The 23346-nt window shown below is 35.8% G+C and overlaps 1 protein-coding gene across 2 annotated transcripts in view; it reads right to left on the minus strand.

Moving 5' to 3' along the window:
• The window catches only part of dock4a (dedicator of cytokinesis 4a), a 66073-nt gene that overhangs the window by 18742 nt on the left and 23985 nt on the right, over positions 1-23346 (minus strand). Inside the window, exons 10-25 of one of the 2 annotated variants that reach the window (XM_089127444.1) lie at positions 23089-23149; positions 22340-22472; positions 22049-22137; positions 16181-16306; positions 15179-15303; positions 14472-14634; positions 14225-14331; positions 12625-12781; positions 10715-10812; positions 10533-10616; positions 9589-9689; positions 5329-5410; positions 3748-3918; positions 1608-1800; positions 1127-1251; positions 63-197 (exon numbers count right to left, since the gene is read on the minus strand). In XM_089127444.1, the coding sequence (XP_088983570.1) occupies positions 63-197; positions 1127-1251; positions 1608-1800; positions 3748-3918; positions 5329-5410; positions 9589-9689; positions 10533-10616; positions 10715-10812; positions 12625-12781; positions 14225-14331; positions 14472-14634; positions 15179-15303; positions 16181-16306; positions 22049-22137; positions 22340-22472; positions 23089-23149 (1950 nt within the window). The remainder of the gene's footprint in view (positions 1-62; positions 198-1126; positions 1252-1607; positions 1801-3747; positions 3919-5328; positions 5411-9588; positions 9690-10532; positions 10617-10714; positions 10813-12624; positions 12782-14224; positions 14332-14471; positions 14635-15178; positions 15304-16180; positions 16307-22048; positions 22138-22339; positions 22473-23088; positions 23150-23346) is intronic. The other variant, XM_089127445.1, reaches the window with a different exon arrangement.

Consider the following 23346-nt stretch of genomic DNA (forward strand, 5'->3'; position numbering starts at 1 on the left):
AATATACTGAAATACTTACCCCCAAGTAAATATAAAAGGTCAATAGAAAGTTTTAGACGCACAGTAACATCCTGGTACTGCAGGCGCAGGGAGGAGGCAGCGGGCTGAGGCCGGTTGGTCACTTCCAGTATAGTTCTGAGTAACACTCCAGACAGACTCTCCATGACCAGATTCACCTCCTCAGACACTCCACACTCCTACACACAGAAACAAAAATCAATTATTTTACATACATAAATGCATACATACACATATATATATATATATATATATATATATATATATATATATATTCACACACATATATATACACACACACACACACACATTTATATATATATATATATATATATATATACACACATACAACTAATCCTATGATATTAGATTTTATATTTCCAATTTTTTCAAAAATATTTTTAGGGCTGTCAATTGATTTAAATGTTTACATTTTGAATTATATATTGTAATATGATGACTGAATGAATCAAATTATATAATTTATCACATATATAAATATTTACTAACAAAAGTTTCATTATATGTAAATCACTGAATAATCAGTTTCAGGTTAAAAATAATAATTTGAGGAATCAAATTGCGAATATAGATAGGCCTAGGACAGGAGGTAATGATTAATTAAATTACATTTCTAAAACTTATTTGATTGGATCATTTATTATTTTTTATATGAAGGTGTAAGAACTAATTTTTACAAATTCAAAGATTTTTATAATTTTGAAAAATCAAAAAAATGTATAATGTTGATGTAATTAATCAAATTAAATAAAACCGAATTAAATACAATATTTATTCAAACTACATTATTGTAGTAGATCACCGACTAAACATTTGATTTATGTTTAAAATGGTAACTATATTGTGAAATTTACATACAGGTCAGGGGGTCATGATTAAATTTGTAAATTATTTTTAGATAATTATACTTTTGACATAATATAATTGTTACATTTTCTCCATTCAAAATCAGCAACTACCAAATCTCCCAAGCAATTCTAAAGGGAAAAACAAGAATGAAAAAAGGACAAGAGCTAGAAACGAACTAATAAATAGAGATACGGGTGACTTGACCAGTAAGGAAATGACTGTAGCAGCAGTTTCTGACCGTGGCGGGTGTGTTGAGCGTCAGCATGCTGGTGAGGATGTTGGCACACAGAACCAGCTCCTTCTGCTCCTGCAGGTGTGTGTGCAGCAGACGCAGAACTACAGGTAACAGCACACACCTCGACTCTGACAACACACAAATACACAAACATAAGATTCAAACATCTTTTAACCCTAGAAAGACCACCGTGTCAAATTTCTAAAGCCCAAAATGATCATCAGATAAACTGTTCCTGATCATTTATGCTTTTTAGCAAGTGAAATTCCTTTTAGCATAACTATAAAAACGTCCCCCTTAAGGTCGACACATTCACATTTTTCTACTATTTTCATATTTCAGACTTTAAAGTGTTAAGACACAGTGTACACTAGGTAGGCCATTTAAATGGCTTCTAATAGATCTAAACTTGATTTTCTGGTGTTTTCAGTGATAATTTTTCATTTTTAAATGCTTTAAATCCGAAAACTGAGTGATCCTTTACCCGGGTTGATGTAAAGAGGGCTCTCCACGGTCTTGGCCATGCACTGCAGTTTGACGGCCTGTAGGGGGCAGTCGTTGTGCGCGAGGGCGGGCAGACTGCTCAGCGTGTCACGGGCCAGATTTGCCACCTCTCTCATGCTGAAGATCTTTAGCAGCTCGCAACACACAGTCGGGAACGATCTCAGGAACACGGCCTGAGAAAATGCCAATGAACACATCGCTAAGTGTTTGTTTAGTACAAAAACTCCCAGTCAAACTCATTAGGTGGAACCCAAGAGATAAGTTTAAAATCACCATGAAATCAAAATAGACAATTCTTGTTATACATTTTATGTAATAAGGCATAAATACTGCAGTATTTTATAATAAATTATTTATCTGTGCACATCAATATTTAAAAAAAATCATGTACCCTCGTAATCTTTAATCAAAATAACTTCCTCTCTTTTGCAGCATCATCTCTTCTCTTCACTGATGATGTTTACCGGAGCGAAGGCGGGATCAACCTGTCACTCAGCATGAGATCGACCAATGAAGTCCCACCCTACATTTTTTCTTTTCCGAGAAGCAGTTTCACTCAAATATATGCCACAATAGGGAAGAAAAGACTATTGTGCGGCAGTATGTGTATATTTTGTGCATTTGTGTCACTGTAATACATCCGCATTCATCTTCCTCCAAACACATTTACACATTGATTTACTGGGAAAATGTTCCTCTGGTGCGGTAGGGGACGTCAAACAACAGATGTAAGCAAAGGCACTTATTCACACACACAAATATTGTGGTGACACGAATCTGGCACAGATCCAGTCGCCTGCATGTGCTTCGGATTATGCCGCGGTGTCCAAAGACACTTTGTTTTCTTGGCTGTGTTAATTGAAATCTGCTCTCTTGCTGGGCTGCCATAACAAGAACAGACTTGCGTGCGAGTTCAGTGTGAGTGAATGTGCGAATGTGCGCGCGCGTCCCCACTGTGCCACAGTTAACGCTCGTCGGAACGAAACGAATCTCTAAAAGAAGGGGAGCGGGTCTCTCTGCCCGACGGACACACATGGCTCTGCCGACTCCAAGCTCGCGGGCCGTGACAGTGTGTGGCAGGCTTTTAGCACGCACAGCATGCGTCTCTGTTTGTGTATATCAAGAGTCTGGATTAACTCTCCATGGGCTGGCTGAGCTTTGAACGCTGCTATGCAAGCAGAACAAATGTGGGTGGGGCTGAAAAAAAAGTACTGTACTCAATAAACACTTCTAACTTCCTGCTAACCAGTGTTCATCTCAGCGGGTTCATCTCAAATCTGACGACGCATATGCATCTATAATATGGTTTGTTGAAAATAACAACAGACAGACAGACAGAGTTAGTCTAAAGTACGTTTCTGTCGATGGATACGCATTCTGACTTATATGACCAGTCATGTACACCGTCATCACCTGGGTTTTGAACCTGAAGAAATTCACACAAAAATTATGTCAACATGCCCGCTTTGGCAAGTATCCTAGCAAACAAAGTAGGTTATGTGAACTTGTGTCTTAAGTGAACATAAACAGTTGAGAAAGATGACGCATGTGTATCAGTATCAGTGCACTGGATCCATGCATTCATTATACCTTAAAGTGACAGCAGCCTAACATTCCTGCTGACTGTTTTTCATCAGACAAGTAAAAATCATATGGAATGCTTACATTTGATAACTTAATTACATTTCTGTACCTGAAAAGCACTGTTTATTTTTATTTGTATACTTGTTCAGTTGTGTTTATTTGTGCTGTTGCTTGTGGTTTGATTATTTGTTGTTATTTTCTATATTTTTATTACTTTTTTCACTGAACATACTGAAACATACCGAAACAGTGCCCCTAAAGTTTACAGGTAAGCGATAACCAGATTAGTCCACTGCAAACCATAAATACACTGAAAATATGTCTGGATCAAAGGTGTCTGGATAGTGTTTCGACTAACATTGTCCACAGCCTCTTTCTGTAAGGTCAGAGGTCACCAATTAATCGACCATAATCGACCAAGCAGCATGTGAAACAGGAATAACATTTGCCAGAAACAATGATTTTTGTTGGTCCAATTGCTAAAATGGGATTGTTCAGATCTTTGCTGAGAAAAAAAGAAGAAGTGTGTCTCTCACCTGTGTGTGTGTGATGGGGCTGATGCCCTTACTCTCGTGAGACAGGAACAGGTGGATGGATTTGAAGAGCTCATGAACAGAGCAGCGAAACTCCTCCTCGTTCTGTCCTCCGGTGGCCGCCGCGTACAGACGCCGGGACTGCACAATGTACTTAAACAAGTACTCTGACGCCTGTGGACCATACGACATCAAACAATTGTTATTGAAATAAATATCACATTAAAAAGAAATCCTAACTAAAAATCCAAAACATGTTTAAAAAAATGTCTTAATAGTCAGTTAAATCAATTCTTTGTATGGAAGTTTATTATACCTTTTGACAAAATATAAACAAAATCTAAAGAAAAGACTTTGCATGTTTATGTCGAGTATCATATTTGATACATTAAGGCTTTTATGACTATATAATATGATATAGTGAGAATATGAAATTCACACCAGAGATGAAAAAAAAAACACCTCCGTTTTATTCAGACGCCCGAACTGAGCAGAAATATGAAATTTTATATGGTCAAAAAAAGCTTGTAATGTAAATCGATTAGATTTTTATAGCAGTATAACAGACTACTTGCATAAAATGCATACAGTATATAAATATCAGATGCCACTCTATATCTCCCAATAATAAGTCTTAGTAAGAAGACATTTAAATGCTTATTTTTTATGATCAAAGCTTTGTAGATTATTTTTGTGAGGGCAAAATATATAGTGCAATTTAATATAATAATGGTGATTGAGAGATAAACAAATAAATGTTCCTTAAAAGCCTGATGGATCATATGATACTCACATTTTAACATGGTTTTTGCTTCAGTCCAATAAGAGTTCATCTTGAAATATGACTAACATTATAAAAGGTATCTTATATGTTTACTTTTTAGAAATCTGTAAAGATTTCACATCAATAAGACAAGTGAACCTCAACCTGAAGGTGGACCTTTTTACAATTACAAAATACTAAAAGACCTTTTACCTTCTAGAAAAAACCTTCTAAAAAATTAACCCTGTAAAGCCTTCTCCACCATATTTGATATGCTCATTTCTAAAGGCTCTAAATTAATACTTTTTGAAGAAAAAAAAAGCTGTAAAGTGAAGATCATTTTCTGTTTTTAAACATTTCAATCAGAAAGAGCAAAAATACCACATGAATGGAACGCATTGTACCCACAGAGGTTTGAAGGGTTCAAGGTAAGAAAGTGGGAATTGCTTTCAAACAACACCTTTGAAGGGTGTAAACGAGTGTGGATGCATTTGGAGAATGTGCATGGTGGTCCCACGGCGGGGTCATAAAAGCAGAACGGGCGAATGAAGAAAGAAAAGACTGAATGTTTGTAGCTTAATTGCATGATGGGTAAGAAAAGAAGTTCCTGTGGGTGAGAGAGGGTGGAGAGGTAGAACAGATGAATCAAGGGTATCCGTAGCTGCTGGGGAGAAAGCTTAGATGATCAGGACTGAGAACCAGCAGGGGCTTATCATGATAGACAGACAGAGAGAGAGAGGGTGGATATGTTTCCTCATAGATTTGCATACATACTATACTGTGACATACATCCTTAATGTAGTGCATGTTAGTGTTCTCACCTTCAAAACCTGCTGGATCTGTTCCTGGTGCTCGGCATCAATGATACGATCCACATACCACTTCAACACACGGATCAGATCCCTGCAAGCACAAGCCAGGAATATCAGACCAAAAAAAAAAAAAAAACTCGCCGTTTATGTATGAATGTTGTACTTTTCTCTTTGTCCTGCAGGGAACATGCAAAATATCTCAAATTATTCATAGGCAGTGCTCAAGATTTTACAGAGCCTCTAAAATGACATCTGCAGGGAAAAGAAAACATGTTTGCATGCTCATTTAGACTGTTAGGTACCTTTACATCCTTGTTTAAATTTAATTTTAGATTTTAATTTCTGTTAGTTTTAATGGTGAATAAACAGGTTTAAACTACCATTCAAAAGTTTTGGGGTTTTTTTTAAACGATGTCTTTTCTGCTAACAAGGCTGAATTTATTTAACTAAAAATACATTAAAATCAGTAATATTGTTAAATGTCATTACAATTGAAAATAACCGTTTCTATTTGAATATATTTTAAAAGGTCATTTATTCCTGTGATGCAATCATTACTGGATTACTTCAGAGTCACATGATCCTATAGTGATTTGCTGTTCAATTGTTAATATAGTTGTTAGTTTTTGACAAAAAAAAAATAAAAAAATCACTGCTAGTTTTTGTCTTCATAATATCATAAATAGTTTTATACCTTTATGAGATTAGATTACAAAATTAAAGTTTCCTTAAATCTGACTGGTAGATGTTATTCCAAGACAAGACTCCTCAACGGGTATTTGAAGTAAATCTGACGCATATCTTAAAATAAAGTTTAGGAGCCGACAGAATCAGAGGGCTCTGACAGGTTGAATAAAGATTCTTAACAGTCCAGTGTTTCCCATGAGAAGACTTAAACACTCAAGCGATGAAACGTCTGAGACATTTCAAGTGATGCTAACAATGAATCAGTGGAGTTAGAGTGCACAGGTCTTCATGAATACTTAATACAGCTGCCATGAAACTTTGTAAATAAACTCCAGTTTAATGGTCTCTGTTGCCAGTCAGAACCCATTACAATGATTTAAAACGTCCTTCGGGCCCAATCCATCAAGCCCTGTATGAGAAGGAGAGTGTGTGTAAAGGTGTACATATATTCACACTATGTGGACAGCATCTACAGTGGGTCAAAATCTTGGAAAACCTGGAAAAAAAACACTTGAGTTAACTTTTTGTTGGATGTTGTTATTAATTACAAATAGTTGGAGGAAAACTGGGTCTTTATGAGCCTCTTGTTGATTTTGGAAGCCCACAAGAGTAATTTGGCCATAAGGAGAAAATTTGTAACATTCCCAGCATGGGCTTGCAATTAATATCAGCCACAGTGTAATACTAGCTTTCATACCCCCTAAACATTTCACTTGCAATCCAATTAGATCTTAATTAAACACACTGCAACACTTGTGATAAAACCAACTGCCTTAAAAATAGTCTTATCATAGTCTTTAACCATATCAAGAATAATATTTATATATTATTTATCCTATTTATATTCACCAAGATCTGACTACACAGCCTTCAGTTCAGTTCAGTTTGATCAGATTCAATTTGATTGGAAATGGTTTAGTTCAGTTCAGCTTTCTTCAGACAGATTCGATTGCTTTGTTCAATTCAGTTAAACTCTTTTCTTTTCAGTTCAGCCAGTTGCCAATTAAAAAATCTGTTCAGTCAGATTCAATTAAGTTGTGTTCTGATTCAATATGATATAAAAATCGGTTCAGTTTTGTTTGTTTGCTTTTTTAATTCAGCTTTGTTCAGATAGGATCAATCCAGTTCGATTTAGCTCAGTTCAAATCTGTTCTGTTAGATCTGATTCAATTCATGAGCAAATTTCTACACCTAGATTGTGCCATAAATGACTAATGTAATACTGGCCTCTTATATCACACTACTTAGCGTTGCAAATTTAAATACTATAATGTGACTCAACTTTATTCTCCAGCGATAACAGCAGTAAATGCCCTGGCAGCGTCAGTTACATTTACTTTAGACACTTCAGGATTATTGACACACTGTTTGAACCCAGCGACTCTGTTTTTCACTACCCTGAGACACCACATCATCCATCCTGACTGCAGATTAACCTTAGTGTGTCTTTGAGCATGCTGGGAAACACAGCGCAGTGTGAATGTGCTTACAAAGCACATACATACAACTGAAAATAGGCTGTGAAAAAACAAACACTGTCTGAAATCTATTGGAAACATATCAAGTGGGATTTTCTTGGCTCTCTTTGTAAAATATAATACTATGTAAACATAGGCCTTAACGCACACAATACAAAATAAAATAAGACAACAATATGTAAACACTTAATGTGCACTGTAAAGTAAAAATAAAATAAATAAAAATGTGTGATTTTGGCATCAAAAGATATAAGAAGAAATGTAAACAAATACTAAACACAAAAAAACTAAATAATATAAAATAGTATGAATTTAGGCATCACAAAATTATAAGAAACATATTAGGGCTTTCAAACGATTAATCGCGATTAATCGCATCCAAAATAAATGTTTGTGTTTAAATAATGTGGGTCCACTGTGTATGATTATTTTATATATATAAATACACACATATGCTTGAATTTATTTCAGAAATATTTTCATGTATATACTGTATATATATTTATATATAATTTACATTGTATAGAAATTATATTTTTTTCTTAAATATACATGCATGTGTGTATATATATATATACACACAAAATAATTATACACAGTGCACCCACATATATCATTTAAACACAAACTTTTATTTTGGATGCGATTAATCACGATTAATCGTTTGACAGCCCTAAAATATATACTTAATGCATACGATGCAAAATAAATCAAATAAAATAAATGTTTAAATGTAAGCATCACAAAATCATAGGAAATACACACACAAAAAGAAAAAAAGACACATTACATGGGACAGAAACACAAAACAGCATTATGGGAACTGGGTGACGGGAACGGTGCGAGAGAGTATTTTGCAAGCCGCCCACATCCACCTCAGCTCCTCTGACACTGATGCTCCACACTTCAGTGCGTTAAAGAAGAGAGACCACATCACTGCCCACACACACACACACAACACACAACACAAAACCTCATTACTGACAGACAGCACGGCCAGAACACACCGCGCACACATGAGAGTGAGAAGACAGGTAAAGGGGAGGGGGAAAGAGGGAGAGACAGAAAGGAGAAGGTGAGTGTGTGTGTGTGTGTGTTGAGGAAGAAAAAGAGAAAGCAGAGGTGGGAAATACTAAAATATTAGGAGGAAAAGACAACACTCAAATGAAGAGCATCAACCTTTTGGGTTACACATGCAATCTGAAAATATTTGCCATCAGCACAAACACCTTCCTGACCACACATACAGAACAAAAAACTGCATTGTCAGTAAAATGAAACCGGTTACGACAGACGAAAGCAAGACTGCTCTGTGCTTTGTGCTCCGTTCATCCATCTACATTACCAAACGCAACTCTTTCTAAAGCATGACTCGCTATTTCAGCTGAACACCACAGGAGCTCCAAACTCATAGTGTTTCCAGACTCATACAATTCTCCAATACATCATTTTGACTTGTGCAGCTTGTTTAAAAAGGCTGGGAATTGCCATATAGACCTTAATTCGACCTTAATTAATTGATTCGATATTACATGATATTCAGCTGCTGGTTTGATATATACTGCAATTTCTTTTGTGTTTCAGTATGCAAGTAATGTTTTATGCATTTACCATTTTTGGCTCGACATCCTGGGTATTGATTTCTGTTTAAATACTTTACATTTAATTATTTAAAAATATAAATAATTATAAAAGTACTGCTTAAAAAATGTAAAATAAATTAGAAACAATGCCAACAACAATTGCTTTATGTATTAAAACAATTACGAGAAATAAAACAAATAGTGCTTTCATTCAGAGGGCTTGTGCTATGAAAGTTCTCCAAAAGTTTTGTTTCCTTTATTTCTCACCATTACATTTTTCATTGTACAAGCACTTTGGCAAAGGCGAATACCTAGGGCACGTGTCTCGAAATACACGTTTTAAAAGTTGACTTGCATCTTAAAAACGTGCACTGCGTGAACACAGCGGTCAAAGACATCTGTCAAGCGCGTGTTTACATAGAAAAGCAATTTAAAATGCAAAAAAACCCCCGAAAAATCAGACATACCTACTGCTTCAGAAAGTTTTTTCATTGTTTTTTCCCCTCACCCCTAATGTTTACCTGTAGGATAGGGCCCCAGCGAAGTGGTTCTCGATGTAGTTGTCCATTACGGGCTTGAAGAGCTGGAATTTGCTGTCCTGCAGCAGATTTATAACATGCACCTGAAGAGAAGAAAAAAAAAAATTAGCTAATTAAGTATGTTTGGATTCCTGTCAGAGTTTATTTTCCAATACTGATCAGCAGAAAAAACAACTGCAGAATGTTTGGTGAATCAATCGTTTGGCAGATCCATTAAATCCATTGTCAGATCAAACACTGGCGAATAAACCATTTTACATCAGCAGTTGATGAATTAACCACTAAAAATGCACAATTAGTGAATCAACTGTCTGTGCATCAAACATCAACACATTAAACACTGTTGAAGCAATCAATGATGAATCAACCACTGGTGAATCAATAATACCAAATATAATACCAAATGAACGATATTAAATATTGGTTTCAGTTTAAATTATTTTATTAAATGAAAAGGACAGATTTTATAATGACCTGCAGAATTCAGCAATTGACCAATCAGAATCAAGTATTCCAGAGAGCCAAATAAAAGGTTATTGTATAAAACACTTCCCACGCAGCCTAAGAGAACACTCAATCATGCGGAGTTTATTTAAAAATGTGCTTTGTGATCTAGATGTACTTTGTTCTGCCTGAAATAAAGAGGATATGAGGACAGGACTTGGATTATAGCAAAGTCTAAGATGGATTTTTGTGAGTTGCCATATTTGGCGTGTAACCGTGGTAACACAGTCGAGGAGAGATGAGGAAAGCATCTTGTACTCATTAACGGCAAGAAACTGTCTCCTTGCGGAGGAGATGGATGAGTTTGGATGAGTTTGCAGTCAAAATATGTAGAGTATCTGTGGAAACTAGAAACTTGAGAGCAATGCATTGTCTACATTTTATACATTCACATTCACATGTTTGAACAAAACATCACTCACCAGGCAGTCAAAAACCTTTAGTCCATACCGCTGGGGACTGTCGTCTAAAATCCCAAACAAGGTGTCCAGAGTGTCCTGTAAAAACTGTACAGAGAGAATCAACTGTTAGAGTCAAAAATGTATATTCTATGCTATTTCTGCAGTTGCAGTGGTAAAAGCAAGTTGCTGTATGTGGTTTATACCTTAACAATTTCAGTGCCGTCAATGTCCTTGAGTTTGGAGAGACAGTCAAGGATTCTGTCCAGATGGATTCTCCATTTCAGCAGGTCCAACATATCACCTGAAAACAACACAAGAAAATGTTCAACACAACAGTTTTGAAGGTAAACCATTTAAATTGGGTGAACAATTGTCAAAACACCTGTTAGCGAATCAATCTTTAGTGAAACAACCACTGATGGGTCCATTAAAACCCATTGCAGATCAAATGTTGCCAAAACTATTTAATTAAAAACTGGCGAATAACCTGTTTTCATACTGTCAACATATTAACCAGTATTAATATTAACATATTAATCATTGACAAATCACCTGCTGACAAATCAACTGTTGGGTGAATAAACCATTGACAAATACAAATAAATCGTTGATGAATAAATCATCATTAATGTGTTGAAAATTGATTTGCAAACAGCTGATTTGACAATTGTTCATTTTTTAGAGCTTTATTCACCAACTTATGATATGAAAATCACTGATGAATCTAAATCAATCATTGATGAATCAATCACTGAATCAACAGGTGGTGAATCAACCAGTAACAAATCATCTATTGCCGAATCAACTGCTAGTGAATCAATCAGTACTGAATCAGCCATTGGCGAATCAACTGCTAGTGAATCAATCAGTACTGAATCAACCATTGGCGAATCAACTGCTAGTGAATCAATCAGTACTGAATCAACCATTGGCAAATCAACTGTTGTCATATCAACCATTGGTGAATCAAGCACTGGCGAATGAACCGTCATCATTGGTGTTAACTGCTGGTGAATCAACCAGTACAAAAATCAACCGGTATAAAAGCAAAAGCTGGCAAAATCAACTGAACAAATTATCTATGAACCTTTAAAGGTGCCTTTCAAACATTTACATGTGATGACTTCATTGGGAACCAAACGGTTTAAGGTCCAAATGAGGGTTTCAGTGCAGCTTCAAAGGGCTTTAAACGACTCTGTTCTGTGATGAGCGTTCGTGACTCTCCTGTTCAAACTCGTTCTTCAAAATGAACAAATCTTTTTTCGAGTCATGTCTCGAAGGGTCCTTGATAAGACCCTTATTCATCGTCTGGTGTCGTTTAAAGCCCTTTGAAGCTGCACTGAAACTCTCATTTGGACCTTGAACCATTTGGTTCCCAATGAAGTCCACTATATGGAGAAAATCCAGGAATGTTTTCATCAAAAACCTTAATTTATTTTCGACTGAAGAAAGAAAGACGTGGACATCTTGGATGACATGGGGGTGAGTAAATTATCAGCATTTGTTTTTTAAGTGAACTACTCCTTTAATACTTATGCAAATGGTTTTGTCTATAGTTCATTATAGCTCAAAGGTCAAGATGAATATAATCAGTCTCAAGCTTCAGGCTTTTTAAAGTTTAGCCGAGATGCAATATGAACAGAATTTAACTTGGGATCATTGCCTTCGTTAAATAACAGCCAGATGGCAGTTAATAAGTGTGCAGTTGGGCGAAGGCACGGCAGAGCCGCAGAGACACTGGGCGAACTTCCAAGGTCAACAGAGGCAGGTGTGGGCTCAGCCCGCTGTGATCTCTGCTCCAAACGCAGACCTCTCTGTTTTCTGCCACAGTTACCATGACATTCACCTGCTGAAGGGCTCAGATCAATATATCACAATATCAAGGTCGTGATGTAGAAACAGGGCCATATGGCACAAAGACAAAAGGTATTTCTGAAATCACCGCTTTCCAACAGCCTGGATGGGATAGGTCTGAGATCATGTGGAACAGTTGACCGAGATGTTTATTTCTATTACAACAGATGATTCAACTTAATCGCACATTTTAAATCCAAATAACATCATTTCAAAAATGAGGTTTTATTGCATACTGTGAGGAGGAACGTTGTCTCACCATTCTGAGTGAGTTTAGTGGAGCAGAGAGACGACTGGATCCAGAAGGACTCTTTGCTGTTCTTTGTTGTCTGGTTGTTGGCCGGCTGGAGGCTGGCTTTGGAAAACGGCAGTTTGAGGTACCGAGCAGGATCCTGAAGATCAGCTGTCTCTTCACACTGTTATGAGAGAGAAGCTCAAAGGCATGAGATGTTAATAACATACACACACAGTGAGACCATCAGGGTGATTTTGTACTAACCCTTTGTTCGCTCAATTTTGAATGAAACATTTTAAGTTTTTAGAAAGTTTTACTTCATCAGAATGATACGAAACTTGGTAAAGGTTTTGGCCCTTGCTGTGAAAACACAGACAAAAAAAAAAATCATGGACACGATTCGAAAAGGTGAAATGGTCCTGAAAAAAAAAAAGTCACACTTGTACTGTTCGCGGTGTGAAACGAATGGGAAGTGAATTTCATTTAGCGGAAACAAAATCTTACTAAAATCTTACTTTTTTTAAGATATCAACCTCAAATTTGGAACACAACTTGTTTAGATTTATGGCTTTGAATTTGACGGTTTGCAAAAAATACATTTCATATCAAAATTTAAAAAAGTATTTTTATGCATTTTTCACAAACTTATTTTTCCACTTCCACTAAACTTTTTTTTTTTACTTCAGCTTAAAACAGACCAAACTTAAGTCTGCACTCCAAAACATACTACAGTTTAAGTTGGAAATGTCATTTTCAGGTCTATGCTCAAAAAGTGGTTAACAGGTAACAAATGGATCATAATAATATAATTTACTACCATAAAATCCCCTAAAAATAAAAAATATTAAATAACAAACATTATCGAAACAAAAATTTAGTACATTTATTTACTTTAAATACAAAATCTGCAATTTTTGAAGAGCAGCACCAGAGGGTTAAATAAGGGCAATGGTGCCAGAACAATTCATTTCACAAACATTCAAACTTTTTGATGCCAAGGACCCCCTAAATATGGTTAATTTTGCGAGGTACTCCTTTCCTAACTATTTACATGTAATGTTAATCTGTAATGCTAATGTGTGTTAATGCTAATGCGTACAATATTATCTGGAAAATATTTACATATATTTATATAGCTATATAATTTATATATCTATATATTATTATATATATTTATATATCTATATCTACAGTAAAATTGATAAACCTCAGAACAAATCGGTAATGGCAAATTCTGTAAATTGTATCTACAATATTATTAATTTTAATATATTAAGAATTTGGATTCCATATATTAATACATTTAATTGTATTTATACATTTACTTTTCCCAGAACCCCCTGACTTAGATTTTGTTTAAATATTTTATAAACACTTCTAAATGCATTGATTCAGATCATTTTGAGTCTGAATAAATAAAATCAGCATTAATACTCAATTATTTTTAATAACATTATAAGATTATTATATTACAACATATTATATCTAATTATACCATATTAAATTATTAATAGCCTTTTTTCTAAATTGTGCAGAACTTTTTTTTTTAAATAATGATAATGATTGATATATAATAACAAGATTCGTATACTTAGAGAAAGATTGACAAAGACACACACAGTACCTTGTGGACAATGAGCTCATGCGTCCCATCAGGCAGCGGTCTCCCATTGTCCTGCACCAGAGGTACAAAAGAGAAGCCAAAAAGCTTCTTCTCGCCTTTTTCCTTTGCTGCATGAACAGAGAAAACAGTAGTTATGTGAAATGAGTCAGTAATGGGTAAATCTAAAATCTCAGCGGGTGGAATAACAAGTAGACGTAAAATCAATGCTCAAGAAAAAAAGTGCATGTGAAGCATAGCGCAGTCTTACTGGAGCAGTGCCTGAGCTCGAAGCGCAAGTGTGTGCCATGAAACATCTCCAGAGGGATGGGCAGTTTGATCTGTTCGGCCCAGCGAGGGCTGTTACTGTGATACAGGACAAAAGAGCGGTGCTCATCTACCCCTGGCTCCCCGGAACCGCAACAAACCAGACCCTGGGACAGAGAAATAGAGAACATGAAACATATTTCTAGTCATATTGTGAACCATTTCAACAGTAGATAATGTTATTGAAGTAGTCATGAATGGAAAATTATAAGATGATTTTGTACATTTTGGGCAAAAAGTTGAAAACCAAAAATGCTCTTAATTCATTCGTTCGTTCTTTCATAATAAAATAAATATTGAAAAAACAACTATAAATAAATACATAGATACAGTTGTGGTCAGAAGTAATGGCACCCCTGGTAAATATGATCAAAAATGGCTGTAAAAAATAAATTGTTTATTGCATTGTTTATCCTTTTGATCTTTCATTTAAAAAATTTGCAAAAATCCAACCTTTCATTGAAGTAAAAGAATTGAAAGTGCCGGGGTAAATCAAATTATGAAATAAATGTTAATTAACTTCTACTTTAAGACAAGAGGAATAAAATATGTCAAAAATTTGAATTCAGATTTAAGTAAAACATCTAAAAACTAAAAGTGAGAGAGACACATTTACTCATTTATATGCAGGACACAAATGACAGTTCTCACCTTCAAGAGCTGCCCATCACCTCCCAGCAGATAGACTGTGACTTCCACATTACGAGCCACGCTTTTTCCACCTTTCTCAAATTCACCCCTCTCAATGGTCACATACAGATCATTTCTTATTTCACCTGCAGAAGGAAGATAACCGTATCTCGTAAATCTGTTTCTACCAGCTCAGCACTTTCAGGCGGTTATCGGGTGTTGAAATCAGCCTATCAGGAGAGGTTGCTGAAAACGGATTTGGATTTTTTTCTATTGTGTGCTGATACATTGAAAAGTGACCATGAACACTTTGTCCACAATGTATTACAATAAAATATTGTTGTATGCATTTATTTACCTTTATACATACAGTATATCCTGTACAATCTAGGGAGGACAACAAAAAATGTTTCTTTTGGCAACCCACACTTTTCACTCAGTACATTTCAGCTCCTCAGAGATGTTAGAAACAAAACATTTCTAATTAGTCTGTCAACACACGTTGCTCAAACGTGCTTCATTGCCAACTGAGAGTGTGAAAGCAAATGTCAAATAAAATGTGGCCAAACAAATGCATTATGTGAAAAAAGAACAGAATACAAGCCATGAATAACTCCCACTGCTTTTGTCCTGTAGTTGTGTACGTACAGTATGTACATTATGCGACAGCGAGCAAAACAAGAACATCCTGTAAAATCAATCCGATTTTGTACAACATTGACATTATTTTTCAGACTGCACTATCTTTATTAGATGTGCCTGTTATATTATAGCAGAAATGACACTGTTATATCTTACAGTTCACAGTAATTCATTAAAAATAGTATTTTTCTCCTGCAAAGCCTGTATTCACAATTAATTTACTGCATAATGACACGATTAAGCCTTTACTACAGATGCCACCGAGCGGCCACATTACCATGATGATTTCGTTGAATGACAAAAGACACCAATTCAATGGTAATTTGATGTAAAAAAAAGAAAAAAAGCCAGCATGATGACAACAAAACGGGATTATCCCACCTGGAATGATGATATCAGAGAAACCCAGTCTCTTCGTAATGGAGACGTTGCGGGTGAAAAGACGCATGTAATCCTTCCGAATCTGCTCCATATCCCCGTGTAGGAGCTGAAGAGAGACATTAAGGCCTATAAAATAAACACAAGCGCATTTTAATGAACCTTTGCGGCAACATCTGACAATACTGTAAGATGAGAGTCTGCCAACAGAAACAGCTGTACATCCTGGTTAGTTAAGCATGTCTGGAACATAATCCTAACAGAATGTGTATTATTCAATCACTTTATTGGGTCCATTTTACAATCACTCCACAGCTAACTAAATAGTTTCACTACTTATAAACCAGCATTTTATAATGAAATATAACGCAAATCTCACAACAAAATATTTTCCTATGAATACCGTTTTTTTTTTCATTAGGAGAAAAAAAACATTGTCTATGTCAGTAGTGTAGGGATGTATAAAGCACCACTTTAAAACCAAGGAGCCATCTATTGGTCAACGTGGCGAATTCATGTGAAAGATCAAAAACTGCATGGATTCCTATTGAAATGACTAGATTTCTCCGGCAAAAGTTCACAGAGCACTTTTAATTTTTCTATATTTTTCCCTATGTCTTCAATATCACTTTCACACTGTTACTTTCACACAATCACTTACTTATACAATCACTAGTTAACTACATCATCCACCAGGAAGTGACTTTTTGTTAGGAAAGGAACAGCACACACATCAGTATCAGCTATGAATTTGATGAATGTTTTGTGTTATTCGTTGAATGCCCTTGATTTCCACTAGAGGGCACTCCTCCAGTCTCCTTGAACTACACTAACCCATTGTCTGGACTCATTATTGTTTGATTACTTCCACCTGTGTGTCATTACCCTTGTTAACGCTGTCTATACTTTATAAGCCCTGCTTACTCAGGCTATGCTTACACGGAAACGATTCTGAAGAGAAAACGCAAAAGTGGCGTTGCGTCATCGCTTTTTATTCTGCGTTTAGACGAGCGTTTTGTGTGGGAAATCCGCGTGCAAATGGTGACGCAAAAGTGTGTAATTCAATGTAGTATGCACTTCAGGCGGCTAGGAGTGCATACTACAACAACACCAAGTCCACACGCCTGCGTACAACCTTCACTGTCAAGCAGACTTTTGCGTTTTTACCGTTTACACGGGAACGCGGCGGTGGAGCGTTTTTAAGATTTCCACTCTGGAGGGTGGTTTCACGTTTTTGTGAAAAAAAGTCGCCGTGTAAACAAAAGGCACATCCGATGAAATATTTTTACGTTTTCACCCGCGAGCGTTCTCGTGTAAACAGGGCCTTAGTCTCTCATTGCGAAGTCTTGTATGTCACACTGCATTTCTGAGAGCTCTCTCGTCTCCTGTGTTTTGGTTCTGCCTGATTTGCCCGTCCTTTCCAACCCTAATAAAAGCAGCGTTTGGATCCTCAACTCATGTTTCAGAGCAGTTTGTGACAGAATCACCATCATATTACTAAAAAATTATCAAAATTTCAGACACATAAAATAACTCTCAATCCTTCTAAACAACAGCCTCATTTTGTTTTATTTCCACTATGTTATCCACCCTGTTAAAGTTTAATCTGAAGTTACAATTAAAAAGTTATATATATATAAAAAAAAAGTGTTAACAACTTTAACGTTTTTTTTTTTAATTTAACTTAAAGATTTCAAAAGGTCCGGCATAACAGGAATGACCCTAATACAACTGCCTCGAGTAAATGAGTTATGGGTAACCCGGTGCCTTAGGCCGCGTGTCCACCAAAGCGTTTTTCCACGCGCCTGTCGTATGTTTTCAATTGTTTTCAATGGGAGCGCCGCGTTTTTTAAACGCCACGAGCGTACCGAGACGCTGAGCGTTTTTTTCATGCTGAAGCGCCGAGCGCCCAGCGTTTTTTACTGGTTGCTGGGAGTTGAAAAATTTTCAACTTTGGATAAAACGCAGCGCTCATCACTGTCACTTTTTACCCAGCCGTCCAATCACAGTGGAGGAGGGGCGGGACTAATACCACACCGATCAACTGTCACAACATTCAAACTGCTGCGGATATTCTGTATCATAGCAACGAAACGTCTCAACGGAAAAAAAACACTGCACTGCCAAAACGCTCTCAAGCGCCCAAAGCACGGCGTCTTCAGCAGAGCGTCTAGCGTTTTCAGCTGGCCAAAAAACGCTTTGGTGGACACACGGCCTTAATCCCCATTTGTAACATTTGTGCTTGTTACCATAAGAACGGCTCCATCGAATCAGTAAGATCTAATTGTGTTCCAACACACATTTCTCTGCCTCCCGCATTAATACTACTGATGAAAGCCAATAATTCTGACATTCGTGCACTAGATTTACACTTTAAAGTCCCAAGTCTCTTTGAAAAAACAAGTCTCCCAAGTCTCTTTTTTTTCTTCTTCTGAGTAATTTAATCACAAACCCAAGCTAGATGTTGAGTTCTTACAGATGGAAAGTTCGCCCGTTCCTTCATTTGTCTGAATGACTTTCATCTCAAGTGTAACCCTGCTGTACATCTACTGAGGGACACAGCCTGTTGTTTAGATTGACATGAGAGAAACTGCATAATCTCCTTCCTGCTAGATCAGCTTCTTTGACTATCTCAGTTTTTTTGTTTTTTTTATCTGGCCCTTTTTGCATCCTCAGGGTCCTTGACTTTTCCATTCTGCAAGAAAATGTTTGTTTGTCTCATACTGAACAAACAACAGACATTACAAGTGCATTCTAGGTAATTTTTAAGGTTTGGGTTGCATAGATTAGGTTTGATGGGTTTATAAGCTCTGGAAGCATCATGGCTTCATTATGGTTTCGTAATGTATTCAGAGTAAGCTGCCCACACGAGTGAAATCACCAGCAGTCCATTCATTTTGAAACCATGATGCACACCAAGATTGCATAACTACTACTCCACCACCTCCACAAAACATGCCATCAACAACACAACACAATGCACTTTCATCTGTTTGCCTTTTTATACCTAAAACGAACATTGTAGTCATGTTAGTCTTTTAACCCAGCAATAAAATCAATAACAGTAATTTGGCTTTTATACAAGAGGTCAACTGCTCTCTGAGCACGCGATCAATACGGCGTTCTAGTTCACACTGATAGCCGATCTGTGTGTGACTGATTACTACTAATGGTCATCCACAATCATTTAGTTTAACTGAATTGCTGCAGATGACTGGATCGTATTTACCAGCTGATTGAGATCTAACAGAATAAAATGTGCAAAATAAAATAAAATTCTGAAGTGTGTAACGTGGATTCTCCCATTAAAAAAAGGACCTGTAGACCAAAAAGGTAAAGGTAGTCAACATTGTCAAAAAGAGAACAAAAAACAATTTTTGGCTTGTAAATAATAAATAGTGTTACGAAACAAAATAGGGGGAAAAAAACAATGCTATAAAACATTATTAAAAATAAAACAAAATAATGAATACAATATAAATACAGTTTCCAAATCTTAATAAAATAAATGATCATTCACAAGTATATATTTTACACAATATACACCACAAGTCAATTTTTGTTATAATTTATATGAAATATTATACATTATGAACAAAATCTGAATCAGTGCAGCTACTTGCTTCTTTAAACTTTTATTAACTTTTTTTAACTTTGATTTTGGGGTCTACTAGAATAGTTTGGTATGCTTGAATATAAAATAAAAAAACATTACTTTTCACATATTTTACATTGTTGCTGCACCTCTCTTCCCAGTCTGTCAGTAATGCTCTGTTTAGTTACGGTCTCTATGAAGCCCCTCCTTCTGAAAAGTGCAATGAGCTCTGATTGGTCGGCTGGATCAGTTTATTGTGATTGGTCAACCGCTTTAAGCGTGTTTCTTAAATGTAACGCCCCTAACAATAGACTCGAGTTTCAACACACTACTACTTTCAACAACTCAACCAGGCCTTGCCTATTTCGCGTTTGACTTGGGCGAGATCACTGATCTATATAGAATGACATTATATAGATCAGTGGGCGAGATTTATTTAAATAACATAATTGTGACGTGTTCGTTCCCAGAAGAAAACTCAAGACTGCAATCGAGGGGTTTTCGGGAGTTTGGAAACAGTGCAAACATCATAGCCACCACATAATGTAACAACATGCTTAAAACTGCAGCTCTTTGAGTCATACAGACGTCATGAAAACAAAAGTGCCTGAAGAACAGCTCTGCTCGGTCTCTGTTGAATAGATATTGGCGGATGCTTTGACTGCAGGCTTCTTCTGCTGCTCAGAACCTGTTGCTAGGAGAAAACCCAGCATTTCTATGTAAAGAGTTCTGCTATTTATATCTTAAGAGCAAGAAGAAAAGAAATTCTGCAGCATGATTTGGTATGATTTGAATACTTCAATTAAATGGATCAATTGGTTCAGAAAAACGCTGTTGCTATGACAGACAAAATGTTCTTTAAAGGCGCAGTTCACTAAAAAAAAAAAAAAAAAGGAAATTGTATGAAAACTGTGTGAGGAACAGACCATCATTTTGAAATTTGTCCTTTTTAAGATATAAAGTAATACAGGTTTGGAATTACATGAGAGTGTGGCAAATTGGGCTTAGAATGAAAGTTATATAATTTTTTTTAAATAGGTGCCACCTGACTAGAGAAAACTGAGGAAAAAGGCTGTTTCTTCCCTTTTGCCGAATAGGTTGGAAAACTTCCAACAACCAAAATGCACTGGGCAAGTTGTTGTCCAAAGTTTGCTATGGATAAGCTGGGCCAGAGTCAAATACCACCTTGCTTTAGTAGGAAACCCTTCTTAGCAAACTTTTAATTATAATGGTGTTGACTTATATTTTTCACAGGTGCAGGAATTCATAGATATTTTTTAGAGCGAGTGAGATAATTTTGGTTTCCGGTGAAGAATCCAGCATTTTTTTGTTTTGTTTTTTTTGTTTCAAGGATAGCCCCTTGAGATGAACCATCTCATTTTCGAGGGGGTCCCATGTTGCAGCATGTTGTAGGCAGTGGCTAAATGGCTGCATAGAATTGTACATATGGAAGGAAAACTGCAACGGAAGTACTAAAAAAATCTGTGTTTGCAGTCAACATTTCACACACAGTGTTTTAGGCCAAACAGAGGGGAAAAACTGAAAGAAACTTACAGTTCCACTCGAAGAAAAACACTGTCACGTACAGGTAAGAAAGCTGTTGACATAGTGTTCCCTTTGTACCATAATTCTTTAAAGTACGGTACAATTTTCAGTGATAAACCTACCCTTGCAATAATTGATCTGTTAATAACCCTCTGCCGATCGAACTGTCCATGGGCGTGGATACAAAAATATGGAAGTATAATCTGCAGTAAACCCTGAAATTATCAAAATCTGCCAAATAAATGTGCCAAATAACATGGAGAAAGAGTAAATATTGTTAATTTACATATATGTATATTTTAATTTAAATATACATATATTTATATATATATATATGTAGAATATTTTAATTTAAATATACATATATTTAAATATATATATATTTATACATGTAGAATATTTTAATGTAAATATACATATATTTAAATATATATATTTATATATGTAGAATATTTTAATGTAAATATACATATACATATATATATATATATATGTAGATTATTTTAATTTAAATATATATTTAAAAAGAAATATATATATATATATATATATATATATATATATATATATATATGGAATAATTTAATTTATATATGTATGTGTGTGTGTGTGTGTGTGTGTAGAATATTTTAATTTAAATATACATATATTTAAATTTGAATTTATATGTAGAATATTTTAATTTAAATATACATATATTTAAATTCAAATTGGGATTGTGAGGATCTTACCTGTATTTGAGCCAATATGGCTGTATCGTGAGCTGACCTTCCTGATAATACTGTCATGGATTTGGTACCACTCGCTCTCTGTGTTGCATCTGTGAATATAATGCCCCACAAGTCAAGATTACTATGAATTTCAACAACTTACAATGAGGATAATGTGATATTTATATATATACATATTTATATGTAGAAAATTCAATATAGAAAATTGCTATATCACCCAGTCCAAAAAAAAGAATTGTACATTAATTAGCTTCATAACGTCACTTCAAAAAGTTAGGGTGTGATACTCACGAGTAGATCTTTAGCAAGTGATCGTCCTTGAAGTCAGCCGTTAACAAGTCGGCCGCACTAATCACGGCACATCCGTAAGGACGTTTGTACTGTGTGTTACTCACACTCTTCTTCTCTCCGGCGACCATTCGCCCTGCAAACACACACATCGTGGATCACACACTGCTTGTCAGAGAATAAATACATAAGCGAATTGCAACATAAAATGAGACGTTTTCTTATTCTGCCTCAAAGAACACATAGCACTGTCAAAAGATATAATGCGTCATGTCATGTGACACTTAAGCATTATAGCTGTGTCTTACCCAGAAACTCTCAGTTTTATGTAGCTCTTATGGCAGAATTATTAACACACGACTTTATAATGACGCTTGAAACACAAAAAGACATACCAACAACAAACACTTCCCAGTCCACAGTGACATGAATAACATACATGCAAATGAGCATTAATCTATACTGTAACGTCAGTTTCTGTACCGATGCAGGCCATGCATGTAGCAACGACTGCTACACATACACAAAAGGTGACGTTTACAGACAAAGACACCATCTTGGTCACATTTGACCTGTGGCCTGTCATTTAGCCATTATAATACTGCCACAACCATTGACGTAATTTGATGTAATCTGTCACTTTTTCAAATCTTAAGTGAACTATGAAGTTGTGAAATCCATATGATAGGGTTTCTAAGGCATTATGACAGGTCACACGGCGAGAAGAGTGATATGCATCCAACAGCTCTTACCTATTCTAAAAATATGAGCTACAACATACACATCTTTGCGAAGATCGCTACTTCCCAAATCCTTAAAAAAAGACAGACGTTTCATTGAGCAACATTTACTAGACTCCATGTACCAAACATTTCAATAAACCTTCTATGTTTAAAAGTTACTATTTAATTGGTCAAATAAAAAATCTGTGGAGGGACTCTAGATTAGGGCTGTCAGTTTATTGTAATTTACTGCTATTAAAAACAATACAACGCAACAAAACAATAGCG

The sequence above is a fragment of the Pimephales promelas genome, chromosome 25 (genome assembly GCF_988280905.1).
Source record: "Pimephales promelas chromosome 25, fPimPro1.hap1.1, whole genome shotgun sequence".
Taxonomy (NCBI): Eukaryota; Metazoa; Chordata; class Actinopteri; order Cypriniformes; family Leuciscidae; genus Pimephales; species Pimephales promelas.